This window comes from Aspergillus pseudotamarii (assembly GCF_009193445.1).
Source record: "Aspergillus pseudotamarii strain CBS 117625 unplaced genomic scaffold BDV38scaffold_59, whole genome shotgun sequence".
Classification (NCBI taxonomy): Eukaryota; Fungi; Ascomycota; class Eurotiomycetes; order Eurotiales; family Aspergillaceae; genus Aspergillus; species Aspergillus pseudotamarii.
Window position 1 is genome coordinate 143,449 of NW_022475073.1, and position 14,366 is coordinate 157,814.

At 49.1% G+C, this 14,366-nt stretch overlaps 7 protein-coding genes across 7 annotated transcripts; 1 reads left to right on the plus strand and 6 right to left on the minus strand.

The window, feature by feature from the left end:
* Nucleotides 1-1,492: 1,492 nt before the first annotated feature.
* On the minus strand, nt 1,493-2,518 carry BDV38DRAFT_173169 (uncharacterized protein). The gene is made up of 2 exons (XM_032051968.1): nt 1,987-2,518; nt 1,493-1,922 (listed from the first exon to the last, which is right to left on the minus strand). The coding sequence occupies exons 1-2, from the start codon at nt 2,400-2,402 to the stop codon at nt 1,535-1,537; spliced, it is 804 nt and encodes a 267-aa protein (XP_031910039.1). The 5' UTR covers nt 2,403-2,518; the 3' UTR covers nt 1,493-1,534.
* Nucleotides 2,519-2,900, minus strand: BDV38DRAFT_173126 (uncharacterized protein). Its single transcript, XM_032051965.1, has one exon. The coding sequence runs from the start codon at nt 2,834-2,836 to the stop codon at nt 2,636-2,638; it is 201 nt and encodes a 66-aa protein (XP_031910040.1). The 5' UTR covers nt 2,837-2,900; the 3' UTR covers nt 2,519-2,635.
* Nucleotides 2,901-3,226: 326 nt separating this feature from the next.
* Nucleotides 3,227-3,844, minus strand: BDV38DRAFT_256900 (uncharacterized protein). Its single transcript, XM_032055551.1, has one exon. It carries the CDS (start codon nt 3,487-3,489, stop codon nt 3,313-3,315), a length of 177 nt encoding a protein of 58 aa, XP_031910041.1. The 5' UTR covers nt 3,490-3,844; the 3' UTR covers nt 3,227-3,312.
* Nucleotides 3,845-3,997: 153 nt separating this feature from the next.
* BDV38DRAFT_256901 (J domain-containing protein) lies at nt 3,998-5,754 on the minus strand. Its single transcript, XM_032055552.1, has 3 exons — nt 5,524-5,754; nt 4,906-5,433; nt 3,998-4,856 (listed from the first exon to the last, which is right to left on the minus strand). The coding sequence occupies exons 1-3, from the start codon at nt 5,566-5,568 to the stop codon at nt 4,347-4,349; spliced, it is 1,083 nt and encodes a 360-aa protein (XP_031910042.1). The 5' UTR covers nt 5,569-5,754; the 3' UTR covers nt 3,998-4,346.
* BDV38DRAFT_295584 (DNA-directed RNA polymerase I subunit RPA43) lies at nt 5,646-7,386 on the plus strand (the record flags this gene model as incomplete). The annotated part of the gene is made up of 2 exons (XM_032062727.1): nt 5,646-5,728; nt 5,758-7,386. 2 exons carry the CDS (start codon nt 5,646-5,648, stop codon nt 7,103-7,105), a joined length of 1,431 nt encoding a protein of 476 aa, XP_031910043.1. The 3' UTR covers nt 7,106-7,386.
* An 81-nt stretch (nt 7,387-7,467) lies between these two features.
* nfr1 (putative AIF-like mitochondrial oxidoreductase (Nfrl)) lies at nt 7,468-9,264 on the minus strand (the record flags this gene model as incomplete). The annotated part of the gene is made up of 3 exons (XM_032060642.1): nt 7,468-8,734; nt 8,792-8,981; nt 9,042-9,264. 3 exons carry the CDS (start codon nt 9,262-9,264, stop codon nt 7,468-7,470), a joined length of 1,680 nt encoding a protein of 559 aa, XP_031910044.1.
* A 562-nt stretch (nt 9,265-9,826) lies between these two features.
* On the minus strand, nt 9,827-14,348 carry BDV38DRAFT_256910 (uncharacterized protein). Its single transcript, XM_032055553.1, has 3 exons — nt 13,587-14,348; nt 11,278-13,503; nt 9,827-11,214 (listed from the first exon to the last, which is right to left on the minus strand). The coding sequence occupies exons 1-3, from the start codon at nt 13,937-13,939 to the stop codon at nt 10,131-10,133; spliced, it is 3,663 nt and encodes a 1,220-aa protein (XP_031910045.1). The 5' UTR covers nt 13,940-14,348; the 3' UTR covers nt 9,827-10,130.
* Nucleotides 14,349-14,366: the final 18 nt, after the last annotated feature.

A 14,366-nucleotide genomic window follows, 5' to 3' on the forward strand; every position in this document is an offset into this window, starting at 1 on the left:
TGTGGCGATAGTGAAATGCGTGGCATTTGTCAACATTTATTGATAACTTGCTTCGACTATATTTTCTGCGTCTTCTTTTACTCTTGTCTGCGTTCTTTTGGATTATGGTCTCACGGACGGGTCACTTGGTTTTCCGTAAACGGCAGTGGAGCACAACAACCAGACGCCTAATATTCGCTGTTGACTCTATAAAAAAAAGTACTTCAAGACGATCTCTCGGCGGTATCAGAATATTTGAAAGAGGAATAAAATCACCCAATCTAAGGAAAGACTGGGATTCGCAGTTACAATGAAGTTGGGAGAAGACTAGAGAATGGGAATTTAGGAAGCGTCTTGTGTGACGGGAAAAGGAAGGAGAGACAATAATGCCTCAGGAAGTTGTCTAATTCCGTACTACAAGGGAAAGAGTCACGGGGCCATGGGTTTCAGTCTATTCGTTTACTAAGAGGGAAAAGAACATGATGGCATGACAGGAATGTGACTGCGGGGGGAGGGAAGGGAAAAAAGCACGGGCGCCCAGAGCTTCTGGAGAAGAGTAAAGAAAAAAGTATTCATAGGTACATCGACCTCCATGATGTATGTACTAGTACTTTATTACTACTGGTACTGACTGCACTTTCGACGGGGAGAGATGAAGGGGAATCCTCTACTACCACCTTGCAGTTAACCAGCTATGATTCTACCAAATTGAGTCCGGGATTAGAGTACTCATGAGCGCACTTCTACTATATATATCCATGCAACAAGACTCCTCTGACGGTGTCCGCATATCCCAGCATATTCAGCATGATTTGCTGAGACCCCCTCCTAATAATTATGCATCCATCATCCGGCTTAGGCTAGCAGCTGATCTGTTCCTCCCTGGTCAGCAATCACTCCTACAATTACCGGCCACCAAGACGGCTAGGGTTTCGGGTCCGCTCCAGATGAGATGTTACATCAAACATTGAAAAGCCACTATCATCTCTTACATTCATGGCTGGCCAAAAGAGAAAAAGAATGAACCCTACGGAGTAGAATCGGTCGATCTAAGAAAACGTGAATATCAAAACTCGTTCATTCTAGATGAATCACTTTGGATCGTAAACTCCTTGCCTACCCTACTGATACTCCGAGTGCGCAACCCGGTTGCATCTGTAGATATATTCCCAACGTTTTCCTGCATACAATAAACATCCCCCACATGACCTTGGTAGAGAGGGTAACTCAGATCTTGCGTAGAATCCCAAATCCAGCAAACATAATAGTACAAACAAAGAACTATAGAGGGACAAAGACAAATCAAAAGGCGATTGAGCCTGCAAACTCTGGCCAACAAAGCCAGGAGCAGGTGAAACTTCTCTGTCAGTGGCTAGATATGACAACGAATAAAGAAGGTAGCCCAGTATGGGAGCGAAAGAATAGAATTTCCCAAACGCCAATCCAGACCATACATAGGTTGAACATGTAAACAACGCTCCAGAAACCATGGAAAATAAAAGATAGAGTGAAAATAATGTACACGAATGGCCGAATCAGATTATGGGTTTGGAGCCTATGCGGCCATAGCAATGGCAGGCGAAGATACCTCTGCGATATTTGGAGGGACCGGCGTTAGGTCTCCATCACCAGAGTTGCTCTTCTCGCTAGGAACTCCGCTGGCGCTTTGATTCGCCTTGCTATCGCTATCACCGGTCTCCAAGACAGACTCCTTAATTTCGCCATTGTCGTCTGTTTTCTGAGGTCGAGGAGTTCGCCAGGTCGGCAGCTGCCACTGGATTCCAGTGAAGCTTTTCAGTTGCAAAGACTTGCGTTCCCATTTGCGGCATGGAGCCCCCGAACGATCAAGGGCGCGAAGGCCCGCATTAATGGCGCCGGTGTTGGCTTTGGGCCCCAACCTATGGGATGCTGCAATTTTGACGGGTTCAGAGGTACCGTCGTCACTATTCGCCCCCAAATTAGTATGTGCCGTTTGCAGTGTCAGCTAGGGTGAAAACAAAGACCTACAGTCTGGGCTTCTTCTTCGGACCAGGCTTTCCTCTCGGTTTAGGGGTTGTCTCGCTTGTCTGGTTCAGAGCTCGTTTGACTCCAGGCTTAGGACCAGGTACACCTTTGCGACGGGGGGTGTCGGCAGCCGAAGTGCCCGCGGCCGGTGTAGATGCAGCATCCGATGCATTGTCGGACGGAGGGATAGGTGCTTCCACGGAAGATGACGCCGGGGAGGAGGGTTCCTTTTCCTTGATGGGGGAGACGGCTCTAGACTCGTCGTCCTTGATGCTACTCTTCTTCCTGTCCTTAACCTCTGGGGGAGGAGGAGTGGCAAAGCGACTTAACAAGTCCGACGAGAGCTTGAGTACAACGACCCCTTTCGAAGAGGGCCCAGACCGACTGGAGCGACCGTTGGTGGCAGTAGCAGCGGGCATTTCAGCTCAATGGATAATCTGCCGATGTCGATTTTAAGAGGGTAGGGTAGAAGAAATGACAATCAGCCCCGATGGGTGTGAAGGGGAAGTAAAAGCCGTTGAGACGCGGAGTGGCAGTGTTGGTGGACGGTAGAAAGTTGGATATTATTTTATGGCGATTGTGACGTGGGTAACAGACAGGTTGGTTGGTTGGAGAAGTGGTTCCAGACGTCAAACGCGGCGGCGCGACTTGGTCAGGGTGAGGCAAAAGTTTGACAAGGCTGATGGAGACAAGAGGAGCGAGGCACGAGTGACATAGTCCGGTTGGATAGTGACGATGATGAAGCGGGATGGTAGAGGATAGGAGAGGAGGAAGAGAGGGAGAGGGGCGGAGGGAAAGAAAAAGGACGGGGGATGGAAGAAAGGGATGGGGATGCGCCGTGTGGTGGTTTCATTGTTGGTGTGTGTTCATCTCGTCTACTAAGAAGGGAACAGCCAGACTTTCACACGCTCTCTCTGTGCGGTCAGTCCAGTGACTGTTCAGGAGACGAGAAGCTGAACCTTCTGCGGACCGAATCACCCTAAGGAAATTTACCGCCCTCGCGTCTCGTACCGTTTCTTACGCGTGGCTTCCGTGACTGGTGGTTAAGGAAACGTCATCGGTCGGGGGTTTCTGACTGTATGGGACGTTTAATTCAATTCATTCTATACTACCTAGGTCATCTACTAACTAGGCCTATACAGTACATATTCTTTAGTATACGTATCTATTAATATTTCATATTTTTTTTTATCTTACCCTTACTGATTGGTTTCTAATTCTGCTAACTGACTGGATTCAATAAGCGCTTTACTATCCATGAACAACAGTCTCATTCCCTAGACAGAGGAAGTGGACTCCTCCCCATGCTCCATGCCCAGCCGAGTTAAATTAAGTCGTTCCATTCATCCTAAAATCTGAGAAAGAAGTGGGAGAGTATTGAAAGTAATATATACCTATTAATCCTACCGAGGAACAACAAAAGAAAAGAAAACGAATGAACTGTATATCTATAATAGGACTCGTATCCATCTTACAAGTTACACCTTTTTTTTTTTCTCTTCCCATCGATCAAGTTATGGATCGCCAGTCCCGCTTATTAGTGAGGTAGACTTTTTGGCACGAACTTCCACCGCTTCCGTCCGGGTTTATTTCGCAGGTATGGAGTACGGGTATTCATTTCCAACAAGTAATTACCGATCCAAAAGATAGAAAGGACTACACAGTAAAGAGACTCGTTCGGGGGATGACCTAACCTGGATCATTCGTACCCTTTTTAGCAGGATAGAGACCTTCTATACAGAGTACTCGACATAACACCTGATATGTACGAGACCGATGATATTTCTACACTATTAAGTGGACCGAGTAGAAACATCCGTTGTGTTTGTGTTGTCAGATGATAGACCAAAAATGACCGGGGGCACATATGATGATGCCTATTCAGGAAACTAAAACGACTACCCTACGTGACTAGTACTAAGTAAAAAGGTAGTAAGACTTGAACCAAGAAATCTCTCCCGACCGGTTCGCCACAAACGGAACACAATCACACAAGGCACTCGAATTACTAAATCAGAAAACCGCGCAATGACCGGGAAACGGGCTTAATGTCCGGGCTATCCGTTCCCATTGATAATCCCCAACCGCCGAGAGTTATTTGCTCAAGTAATCGAACGAGATAGGAATTAAAGGGCTCAATATTAATCCGAGTCCTGGGAACCTGCAAGTTGGGGCGAAATTGCCTCACCTCCCATCTCACATCAAAATCTTTCAATGTACAATATCTAATACTATCGGTGCCCATCTACATCGAGAATATCAATCTCTATAACAGTTCATGACCTGTAATGAGCTTATCAGATATAATGTCGCCGAATCACTTGAATACATGTACAATTAACCGCTCATCCTCAACTCCAGCGCTAATCGGCCTTCTTGTCTTGCCTTTTCCGTTCAATCACCTCCCCGACAGCTTGCTGCACCCCTGGACTAGCTCGTACACTGCTCAGGACTAGCCCCTCCTTCATGCCCTTGCGCAGCGTGGCAACGCTCTCCCGATCGCCTTTAAATGGCGCAAATCCCAGCTGCAACAGCCGCGTCGACTCGCCGTCTGTAGCCCGAGAGAGCTGAGCTAATTGCGCGAGGCGCTGCATGGTCTGCGGGTGGATACGCTCACCCGCTGCGGAAGACGACCCTTTGCTGACCTCTGGCGGTGTCACCTGCGAAATAAAGATATGTAGCATTACGGAGGCACGCTGCGCAAGAGTCAAGATCTGAAATGGTAGGAGATAGAAACTCGGCGTCTTCGTAGAAATGCCCAGCAACTTTTGTAGCTCCACAGGGATATAGGATGCAGGGAAGAATAACGCTCTTGGCTGCGTGATCAAAGCTAGTTCAAGAGTGATCAAGGCAGCAAAAGTAAAGAAGCGCCACTGTGCACGGTTAGGAGGAGACAAGCAGCAACAGAAGGTGATCACTCACATAACGACCCCAGTTGGCCCACCAGGTGAAGTTCAAGATGACAATGGTCACGAATCCTCCCACATACTGCGGTATCGACCGTTGTAAACCCCTAAACAGAAAGTCTTGCACGGTCTTGACATTACCCCAACCAAGAATATCGGGTCCAAATCTATCATATGCAAACCGCTTCGCAGGATCCAGTAAGGTCTCTTGCGCCAACTTTAAATATACAAAGTAGTCGTCGGAAGGGATGCCATCCCCTTGGTTAAACTTGTCTGGATGATGCTGCGCCGCAAGGCGCCGGAATCGCGTTTTAATCGTCCTATCATCGGCCAGTGGAGAGACTCCAAGTGCTTTGTAAAAATCACCGGCAGCCTGGACCCGATGAAATGTCTCATAGAGCGTGTAGAGGAGATAGCTTGTCACAACCAGTATAAAGATGCGACGGCGATGTCGTGCATAGCGCGGAGAGGGGGGTTGGGGTCGAGGTTCACCCGCGCGAATGGTAATTCCGTAGTAAATATTCTGAACTATGGAAGTCGCATACTGTATCCCACGTTGTCAGTAATGGCCATAGCGTGCTGCATGGGGCTTAACGGGAACCTGGGAAGAAGGAAAGGTGAAGATAACACTCACATTTGGTAGAAATGCCCAACCAGCAAGAGACAACAGAGAAGCCATGGAGATATTACAGTCCCGTGCCTGTAGGCAGCACGAGAAATCAACCACTTTTGATTTTATACAAAAGAGTTAGCGCCATGGAGCACTATCGCATGTTGTCTTTCATGGAGTTGCGACTTGGCGACTGCCTTGAAACTTACCGCCCTAATCACCGCCTTCTGTTTCCCCACATGAGCAAAGAAGGAAAAGAAAAAAAAAAAAAAAGTTCTCGACATCTGAAAATCAATCGGATATCAATTCTCGAAGATACTTCACAGGCGCACCCATTGCGCCACGATCGAACACAATGGCCGTCGACGCGATGGAAATTGATTCGGACCAGGTCCCAACTGCCATACCTTCCCCTGAAAAAGAGCGCAAGCGCAAGCACAAGAACAAGGATGTATCATCCTCATCGCCGTCAAAGAAGAAGCGCAAGCACGAATCGAACCAATTCACCGACGAAACTGCCGCTCATGACAGCGGAAAGAAGAAAAAGAGCAAGAAGTCTAAGGATAAGACGAAGATCAAACAGGCCGGCACAGAAGAAACAGCAATTCCAGACTCGCCTTATGTTCTGACCACCGCAACGCTCTATCTTCCTCTATCGCCCATCTCGATTTCCCCGACTCATGCTAAAGCCTCTCTTCTGGCAGAACATCTCTCCCCTCTCCTTCTTACTTACTACGCTCCACTTCAAGGAATTGTACTGGCCTACTCTGATGCCTCGATATCGAGTACTCCGCCATCCCCATCTACGTCCTCTGATCCCGCAGATCCCAATCCGAAACCATTAACACTCGCCAAGACAGCAGGCGAATACGGCGTGCTGTACGTTTACCTGACTGCAACATTTCTGGTTTTCCGGCCACAGAGAGGTCAAATTCTCGAAGGATGGGTCAACGTCCAGTCCGAAGGCTTCCTGGGCGCCGTTGTGCTCAACCTCTTCTCCGTCGGTATTGAGCGCAAGAGACTCCCCTCGAACTGGAAATGGGTCCCACCAGGCGAAGAAGGCAGCGTCAGCGGAGACCAGCAAAAAACAACCACCGCATCCGAAGATGATGAATCCGAACCGTCTGCCTCTTTCGATCAAGAAAAAGAGCACTTCAACCCCGTCTCGTTGGCAAACCCCGTCTCCGACACCCTCAATGAAGAAGTCAATGCTGAGGACGATGAGTCTGCTGCAGAGGGCTACTTCCAGTCTGTATCTGGTCACCGTGTACGCGGCACTGTCCGTTTCCGGGTCGTCGATGTCGACGTCATCCCCGGTTCGGAGCGCGATCGCAGTTTTCTTAGCATTGAGGGCACGATGCTCTCCCCGGAGGAAGAAGCGAGAGTGCTTGAAGATGAGCGTAATGGTGTCTTGACCACGTCTGCCACCCCACGGAGGGGACTTAGTCAAGAACCCCGGGTTTCCATGTCCGGCGCACTAGCAGCGCCATCGGTAGCTGCTATCCCAGAACCAGATACTCCCAGCAAGACCAAGGAGCCGAAGGCCGAGAAGGAGAAGAAATCCAAATCGTCCAAGTCCAAGAAGAAAGAAAAGAAGGAGAAATGACCTATGAATCGAGTTTAACTCTGAGCTTACTCCGTCTCGATTAAATTCAATCAAGTTATGTTTGTGTATAGAAGTTAGCATTCCATGTTCTATATTATTATCATGTTGGGCGTTAGAGGGAGAAATCAAAACTTATTCTGGAATCATATATGCGACCCTTACGGAAGATATATATCCGCGGGATGAACTTCTTATACAAAGCTTGACCAATCGACAACGCTGGCTTTTTGATCAAATGGTGCAACAAGCTAATAATATATATAAATAGGTAACCATACAAACCTTTACAAATTCAGCTAACCAGCTCACTCATGAATTGAAAACAACCAATAAACTGTACTATTGCGAGCAGTCTATGCTAGTTAAATCCTGATACCTTCCGGCAATCCTACTTTCAAGACATCAACACCATTCTCAATCTGCGACTTAGACGGCATATTCTTCCGGCGCATCAACTCCGCGCACTTCACCATAATGGGATCCATGCCCATTGTCGCAACAGCGACCACTGTATCGCCCTTACAGTAGTACGCGGCGAACTTGGCGTTCTCGGGCTCACCCTTCATAACGAGGCTATCCCAGCCGTTGGGGGTATTACCGCAGTACCGTAATTGAGCGCCCACAGCAGACCAGAAAATTGGGATGAAGGCCTTCGGTTTCAGGGATTGTAACGATGAGGCTGAGTTTGCGAGGCTATGAACAATAGCGCGGGCGACGCCGCGGCCAGCATTTTGTGCAACGTTCCAGTGCTCGATGCGAGTGTGGGTGCCCTTTGGGTCCGTCCCGGGGCCATGATAAGGGTATGTGGCAATGTCACCGATAGCAAAGACATGGTTGTCTAAACCAGGGACAGCGAAATGCTCATCAGTTCTGATTGAACCGTCGTTCTCTAAAGTAATGGCCTGATTGTTTTTGAGGAAGTCGGTTGCTGGACGTACGCCGACACCCAAAATGACTAAGTCGGCTTCGAGGACGGCGCCGTCGTTGAGATGGACAGCCCCGACCTTGCTAGAGTCCGAACTAGAAGGTGTGGCTTTCGCAACGCCGGCCTGCAGCTTGAATTTGACACCCGCCTTCTCCAGATTACCTTGAATGATTCGACCGACCTCCTCACCCAAGACGCGCTCCATAGGGGCCTTTTCTTGACCGACAATGGTGACATCGTTCTCTTTGGCGAGTGCGTTGCCCACCTCCATACCAATGAATGAACTACCAATGACGACGATCTTCTTGTTCTTCTCGCCTACTGCCTTGAGGATGGACTGTACATCGGTGACAAAGCGCAGGAGGAAGATGTTGCCTAGGTCATTGAAGCCTTCCACGGGGAGAGTGCGTGGCACACCACCAGTAGCAAGTACCAGCTTGGTGTACGGGTATGTCTTGCCCGATTTAGTGGCCACAGTCCTCTTGTTGAAGTCCACCGACGTCACTTCATCAGTGACAGTTTCGACGGAGACGCTCTCGTACCACTCACGAGGGCGCCACTCGATCTTCGAAGGATCTGAGATCAGAGCCTTGGACAACTTGGTTCTGTCAATAGGCAGATTGGGTTCTCGAGAAATGATGGTGATGTCACCCTTGTATTTCAACTCGCGAATGGCCTCGACGACACCAAAAGTACCACTTCCACTGCTTGGTGTTAGATCTACTGCCACTAGGAATGATGCATACGTTCAGAGATCTTACCCTCCTACAATGACTAGCTTCTCTGGAGCGGAAGCACTGCACTGGGCAACCGGATCCCTTTGACCGGACTTAATGGTCGATTCCTCTCCCTTGATATAGACCGCACCATTCTTCTCGAAGACATCAAACTTATGCAAAGCCTTGGGAGCGGGTGCGTCCTCAACATCGCCGGTGCTGATATTGAAGCATGCTACGGATGATAATCAGTCCACGGTGTCCTCTCAACCAAAGCCAAACGAGGCAGACTTACCTCCATGCCAGGGGCAAGTAATCCGTCCCTCCGGAGCAACAACACCAAGTTTCAATGGCGCTCCATAGTGGGTACATCTAGGACTCATGGCATGAAATTGACCTTCATAGTTCACCACTAGGACCTTACCATCCTCTATGCCCTCCACTTCGGACTCCACCTTGTCCATTTCCTTGATGTCCGCCAGGGATGAGATGTCCTTGAGTTTGTATTCTTGTGCCATTTTTGCGGTGGTGTGTGAGAGTTTACAAGATTGTGTTGAAGAGAATGGCCGAATATGAATGGAAGTTTTCTCGGTAGGTAGTATGAGACGTCTAGACGGGAATGGGGTAGATGGAGAGCAAAGGGAAGAAGACGATGATGACCTAGCGGACGTGAAGCGGCGTGAGTGGGCTAAGGGGGGTGAAGTTGGATGGGTGCAGCACGCGCAAGAACAGAAGGTAGAATTGCGACAACCACAACGGCAGCGGGAATGGAAGGGAGAATAAGAAGAGGCAAGCAGGATATGACGAGGAGAGGATAGCGAGTAGAAAACAGGCGATGAGAAGCTGTTGCGTGCCCCGCGAGAGAGGGGTACGTGCATTAGGATTGGGCGAGTTCAATGGATTTGAAAGAGTACCTTCTTAGGTCAGGTGGGAAGGTAGTGTGGAAATTATCTAGATGTCTGATACTGGTTCCGTAAGGGAATTGGATGTACTAAAGCTTATAGAGAGAAGGAGAGAGGAGGGGTTGCCTTGATCTGGATCATTTGTTCTCTTGCCTCTCTGATCATGATTATTTCATAGTATTGATTTCGTTCATTTACTGTAGTATTGATAGTAATGCCATGACGTAAACGGTCAACCAATCAACGACCAGGTTTTGTCAGACGTCATCAACGCCATCCTTCATCCTTTTTACTAACGTAAGCTATACACAGGATATCTCTTCATATGTACCATAGCATAAACACACACATATACACACACACATATAGATACTAATACAAGCCTCTGGGGGGTCCAGAACCATCAATGCCAGACACTAGCACTAGCCTCTCATGGCGCAAGAATGCACCAACCAACAAGGAAAGATCAAGCCGCCATTCGCTCAGGATTTTGGCCTGCGCTTTTCCCCCCGCCGGGGTGATGGACTGATGCTGACCTCTTTCATGACATCTACTTTTGGCCCCGCTGATGACAACCGGGTTTGTCTGCGGGTGCTGGGGATATTCTTGTGCACCCATCCCGGGTCTCGAGAAAGCCGACGGGTCCGAGTAAAATCCTGGTCATTGCCTCCGGCAGACCGTGCAGGGCTGGCTTGAGTCAAGTCAATTATTTCGTGGGACGCGGAGGAGTCCTGAGCGCCTGGAATCTTCTGCTTGCCCCGTGGAACACCTCCCATGGGGGCGCTGACCAATAAATCATCTTGCGACGGGTAAGACTTCCTCTTCCTCACCCTCGCTGACCGGCGTGGAGATGAAGAAGGGAATTCCACTGCCGACACATAATCCATTGTTGAGTCTCCTTCCTTAGTGCTAGATATCTGCTTCTGAGAACTACGTCGACGTTGGGTTTCGCGGGCTTTGTCGATTTTGTAAAACGGATTGGGAACGACGGAATCAGGCGATGACCGAGACTCCGGTCTTTCCGGGAGTTGACTCACTTCCCTCTTGACCGGAGGGGAGTTACTTGTTTCTTCGTCGCCATCGAACAGCTGGTCCATCAGGCGGCTGAACGAAACTCCACTCCCTGGAGTGCTAAGCATCTGCAGATCATCGTCCGATGGGGGTGACGAGAAATTATCAGGAAGAATGGGAGGCGGAGATGAGTGGGACATAGACTGAACATCTTTGCCCAGAAGAGAGTGAGGGTCGGAGTGACTGCTGTCAGAATCATTCGCTTTCCGATCTGTAGCGGATGACGCCTCATGGACTAAGCTATCCTTCAGCGGTTGCCCTGATGTTGGGCTAGAGGACTGGAACCCATCAAACGTCGGTGACCTGATCTCGGGACTGGCATCTCCTGCAGAAGCATGCATGCCATCAGTCGTACTGCTTGTAGATACCTCGTGAGCCAGTTTGTTGATCCGCTTGCCAGATTCCTTGATTGTCTGTTCATAATCTGCAAGCCCGCCGGACGTCCCAGGTTGGATTGTAGCCGGACTGGGGTTTCGCGGAAATAACTCTGGGGAGCTTGGTCGGGTGAGCGCATAATCGCGAGGCAACTCGAAAGTAAAAGGAGATCAATGTACTGACTTGTTGGTCTGCCTAGTCTTTTCAAGTTCTGCAGGCCGAAGAAGCTTCGGGTCAATGAGATCGGCAAAGGACATCTCTCTGAAGCCGTCATCTTCACCTTCGTCTTCATAGCCCGGCATTTCAAATCCACTGTATTGAGGTCCATCTTCCTCAACTTCTGTTTCTTTGATCTGTCTGCGGTCTCGCTTCGCAAGCCGGAGATTGAGGGTCTTATCATCATACACGTCATGTATCATCGCAACTCGAAAATCGGTCACGGTGGGTTGCCAGTTTGTGGCTTTAGACACTTCCAACTGTTTAAAGGCAAGTACGCATCCACATTTCAAGTCGTCTTCAACAAGGTCGCGAAGAGAGCTTGGGTCACTAGGGACTGAAGGCAGATCACTTGAATTTTCCTCTGCAGTCTGCGCAGCTTCATGATTGTTTGCCTCGGTGTGTAGTTCCGAGTCGTCGTAGTTGGGCTGCAGATCACCGTCGACAAAACTGTTCTCACCACCTCCATAATAATTTTCTTCCCCATCGTAGACTTGGAGTTGCTGGCGCCTTTTCCTCTTTTTTCCTAAGCCCTTGCGTTGTCTTATGAGGTCACCAGCTTCGTAATCCCAACGCTGCTCGAAAGGGAAAGGAGGTGCCGTCAATTGAATGTCATCATAAATGCACTCAGTAGCTCTAATTACAAGTTTATTTTCCCAGTCCTCGTCCAAGTCACTTTCAGGAGCACCAGTAGGCTCATCAGACAAATTCTTCTGAGAGACGAAATTATTCGCCTTCCCTGCGAGCTTCTTTCGAGTAGCTTCCTCGTCTTCTTTGGTCCGCGGCGTTCTAACACCAAGGGAGCCGAAGAGTAACCTTCGGGAGCTTGCAACATCTAGGGTACGTCGTTTTGGCTCTGGGCCGACTTCGCCGGCCTCCTCCATAGCAGCATCGTGCTTCTTTGCAAGCTCTTTAGGCTGCGACTGGTTGCTTTCCTCGGCCGGCTTTAGAGGGGAAAAGGTGCCGTCGGTGATGTCGATGCCCCCTGAATCAATATCACGAAGCAACTTTTGCCGTCTTTCCTCGAATTCGTCCATCTCAGGGCCATTATTAGAACCTGAGCTTTCAGGCACAAAACGCTGGCCTTTATTCTTGTCCTCCCAGTCTCGCAGAGCAGCAAAATCTGCCTCCGCGGGCAAGGCACCAAGCTCCTTCAACTTTGACAGTCTTCGTCGCATTTTGTTGCGTTGATTGCTCTTCTTCGTTCTTACGGAGCCATGGCCAGGAGGGTTGGCTACGAGTGGGGCGGTTGATATCTCTTCGTCCTCCGACTCTGAAGTTGAAATACTTGAATCGGAGCTAGAATCATCACTTGATTCGGAGGAATCATCCGAAGAACTCGAACCCACACCCGAATCTGTGTCACTGGAGTCACTCACAGAAGTGCTGCTGGCACTGTCACTTGAATTGGAGCTTGATTCCGAAACTGACGGCGCTTTGGCTATCAAAGATTCTTGGGAAGGAAGCAGCGGCGATTCCTTTTTTTGCTGACTGAACCTAACCGATTTTGAATCCCTTCGGAAGGACCTTCCTTCTGGGGAAGCCTGAATGTCCTGTGCCACTGAACCCCTGGTTGGTGCTGCATGCGAGGTGCTCAGCCTTGAGCGCAACGCATAGCCTTTGTGTTCAGTCTCATGTTGTTCATCATCCATCGGCTCGGTTTCTGGCATGGCTGAGATATCCAAATCCTCCTTTAGGTCCTTTAGCTCATCTTCTAAGTCTCTAGTATCGATGTCAGATGCATCTGCACCACTCTCTGATGCTTCAGCATCTTCAGTGTTATCTATGTGATGGCGAATAACGGTACCGTTGCCAGCATCCTCGCGGTTCTCATGATAGTCCTCATATTCATCCTCGTCCTCATCGTCATTATACTCCACATTGCCATCCATAATACCAGTTTCAGGCTCATCAACGCCTCTGAGAGCAGAAAGTTCTTTGAGAGAGCGAATTCGCGGAAGAGCCCACTCAGTATCCTCCTCGTGATACCCGACTACATTGTCTTGTGTCGCAAATGTAGTACGTCTTCTCTTCCGTGGAGGGATAGTGATCGCAGGTCTTGAAGAGACCGGTCGTTTCAGGAAAGGCTTTCCAAAGGGTACACCGTCTATGAGGTGCTTGCCATCGGTCGAGATTTGATGTCGCCCGGTCAGTCGCCTAGCTCGTAAGTCGGATATTTGTAGTGCGCGAATCCTTGATTGGTCGGGCGTGAGTAAACGTCACTGTAATGCATGCTTTGTCGGTGCCTAGCAGTATGATAGAGTCCAAATACTCACAAGATTTCGTCGCCATCTCTCAAAAGACCTTCCACCTCCATGAAATGTAGACACTCGGAGCCCCCAACTTCAACTACATAGTCTTCAAGTCCCCATTGCCCACTGAACTCACTGTCAAATAGTGCCGGCTCCGTCTCAAGAGGAACAACCTCATTGACATCTTCCAGGAGCTGAGCAATAGTATAGCCACCATTCGCATAGAGCGCATTAGGCGCGCGTGAAGAGGTAATAGCTGAAGCAAATGCGGGGAGAGCAGACGATGTATTCTGACCGTACAGAGACGGCGATGCCGTCGTCCACAGAATGCGCGTTACGGGTAGACCGTGGCGTTGAATAATGAGGTGGAGACGCATGATGGAGAATGTTTGATTAATGTCTCTTTTTCCTTCGAGATTATTAAAATTAAATCATTGAGATATAGCACTAGTGAGGCAATGTAACATGCAATTGTAATAAATGCTTCTCGTGTGATAGAAGCTCCGTTGACTGATCGCGTCGGGTACTCTCACACTTATGTAGTGGAACAAGCAGCTCGGGCTTTCTGGCAATGGGGAGAAGATGCAGAACCGATAATTTAATTCGCCAGAGACAACTAAATCAGTATGGAGCCAGCGAATCAATCGGGAAGAGCATATCGTGGCAAGAGAAATTGCATGGGGCGCGTGAAGTGGCACGAGAGAAGCTCGACAAAGAGAAGCAGAAGCTCACTTTTCCGAAATATCACCCTAGACCTGATTCGTCCCACTAGTGCCTAAGGCCAACACAAGATTTACCGCAACT

Bases quoted from the DNA above. Each gene is read 5' to 3' on its own strand.
- BDV38DRAFT_173169 (XM_032051968.1), bottom strand. From the start codon at position 2,402: ATGCCCGCTGCTACTGCCACCAACGGTCGCTCCAGTCGGTCTGGGCCC. The intron at 1,923-1,986 runs GTAGGTCTTTGT...GGGGGCGAATAG, and splicing joins CCGAAGAAGAAGCCCAGACT to TGACGACGGTACCTCTGAAC.
- BDV38DRAFT_173126 (XM_032051965.1), bottom strand. From the start codon at position 2,836: ATGAAACCACCACACGGCGCATCCCCATCCCTTTCTTCCATCCCCCGT.
- BDV38DRAFT_256900 (XM_032055551.1), bottom strand. From the start codon at position 3,489: ATGGGAAGAGAAAAAAAAAAAGGTGTAACTTGTAAGATGGATACGAGT.
- BDV38DRAFT_256901 (XM_032055552.1), bottom strand. From the start codon at position 5,568: ATGGCTTCTCTGTTGTCTCTTGCTGGTTGGGCATTTCTACCAAAT. The intron at 5,434-5,523 runs GTGAGTGTTATC...CGTGGGATACAG, and splicing joins GTTGGGCATTTCTACCAAAT to TATGCGACTTCCATAGTTCA. The intron at 4,857-4,905 runs GTGAGTGATCAC...AACCGTGCACAG, and splicing joins GGGCCAACTGGGGTCGTTAT to TGGCGCTTCTTTACTTTTGC.
- BDV38DRAFT_256910 (XM_032055553.1), bottom strand. From the start codon at position 13,939: ATGCGTCTCCACCTCATTATTCAACGCCACGGTCTACCCGTAACGCGC. The intron at 13,504-13,586 runs GTGAGTATTTGG...CGACCAATCAAG, and splicing joins AGAGATGGCGACGAAATCTT to GATTCGCGCACTACAAATAT. The intron at 11,215-11,277 runs GTCAGTACATTG...CACCCGACCAAG, and splicing joins AAGACTAGGCAGACCAACAA to CTCCCCAGAGTTATTTCCGC.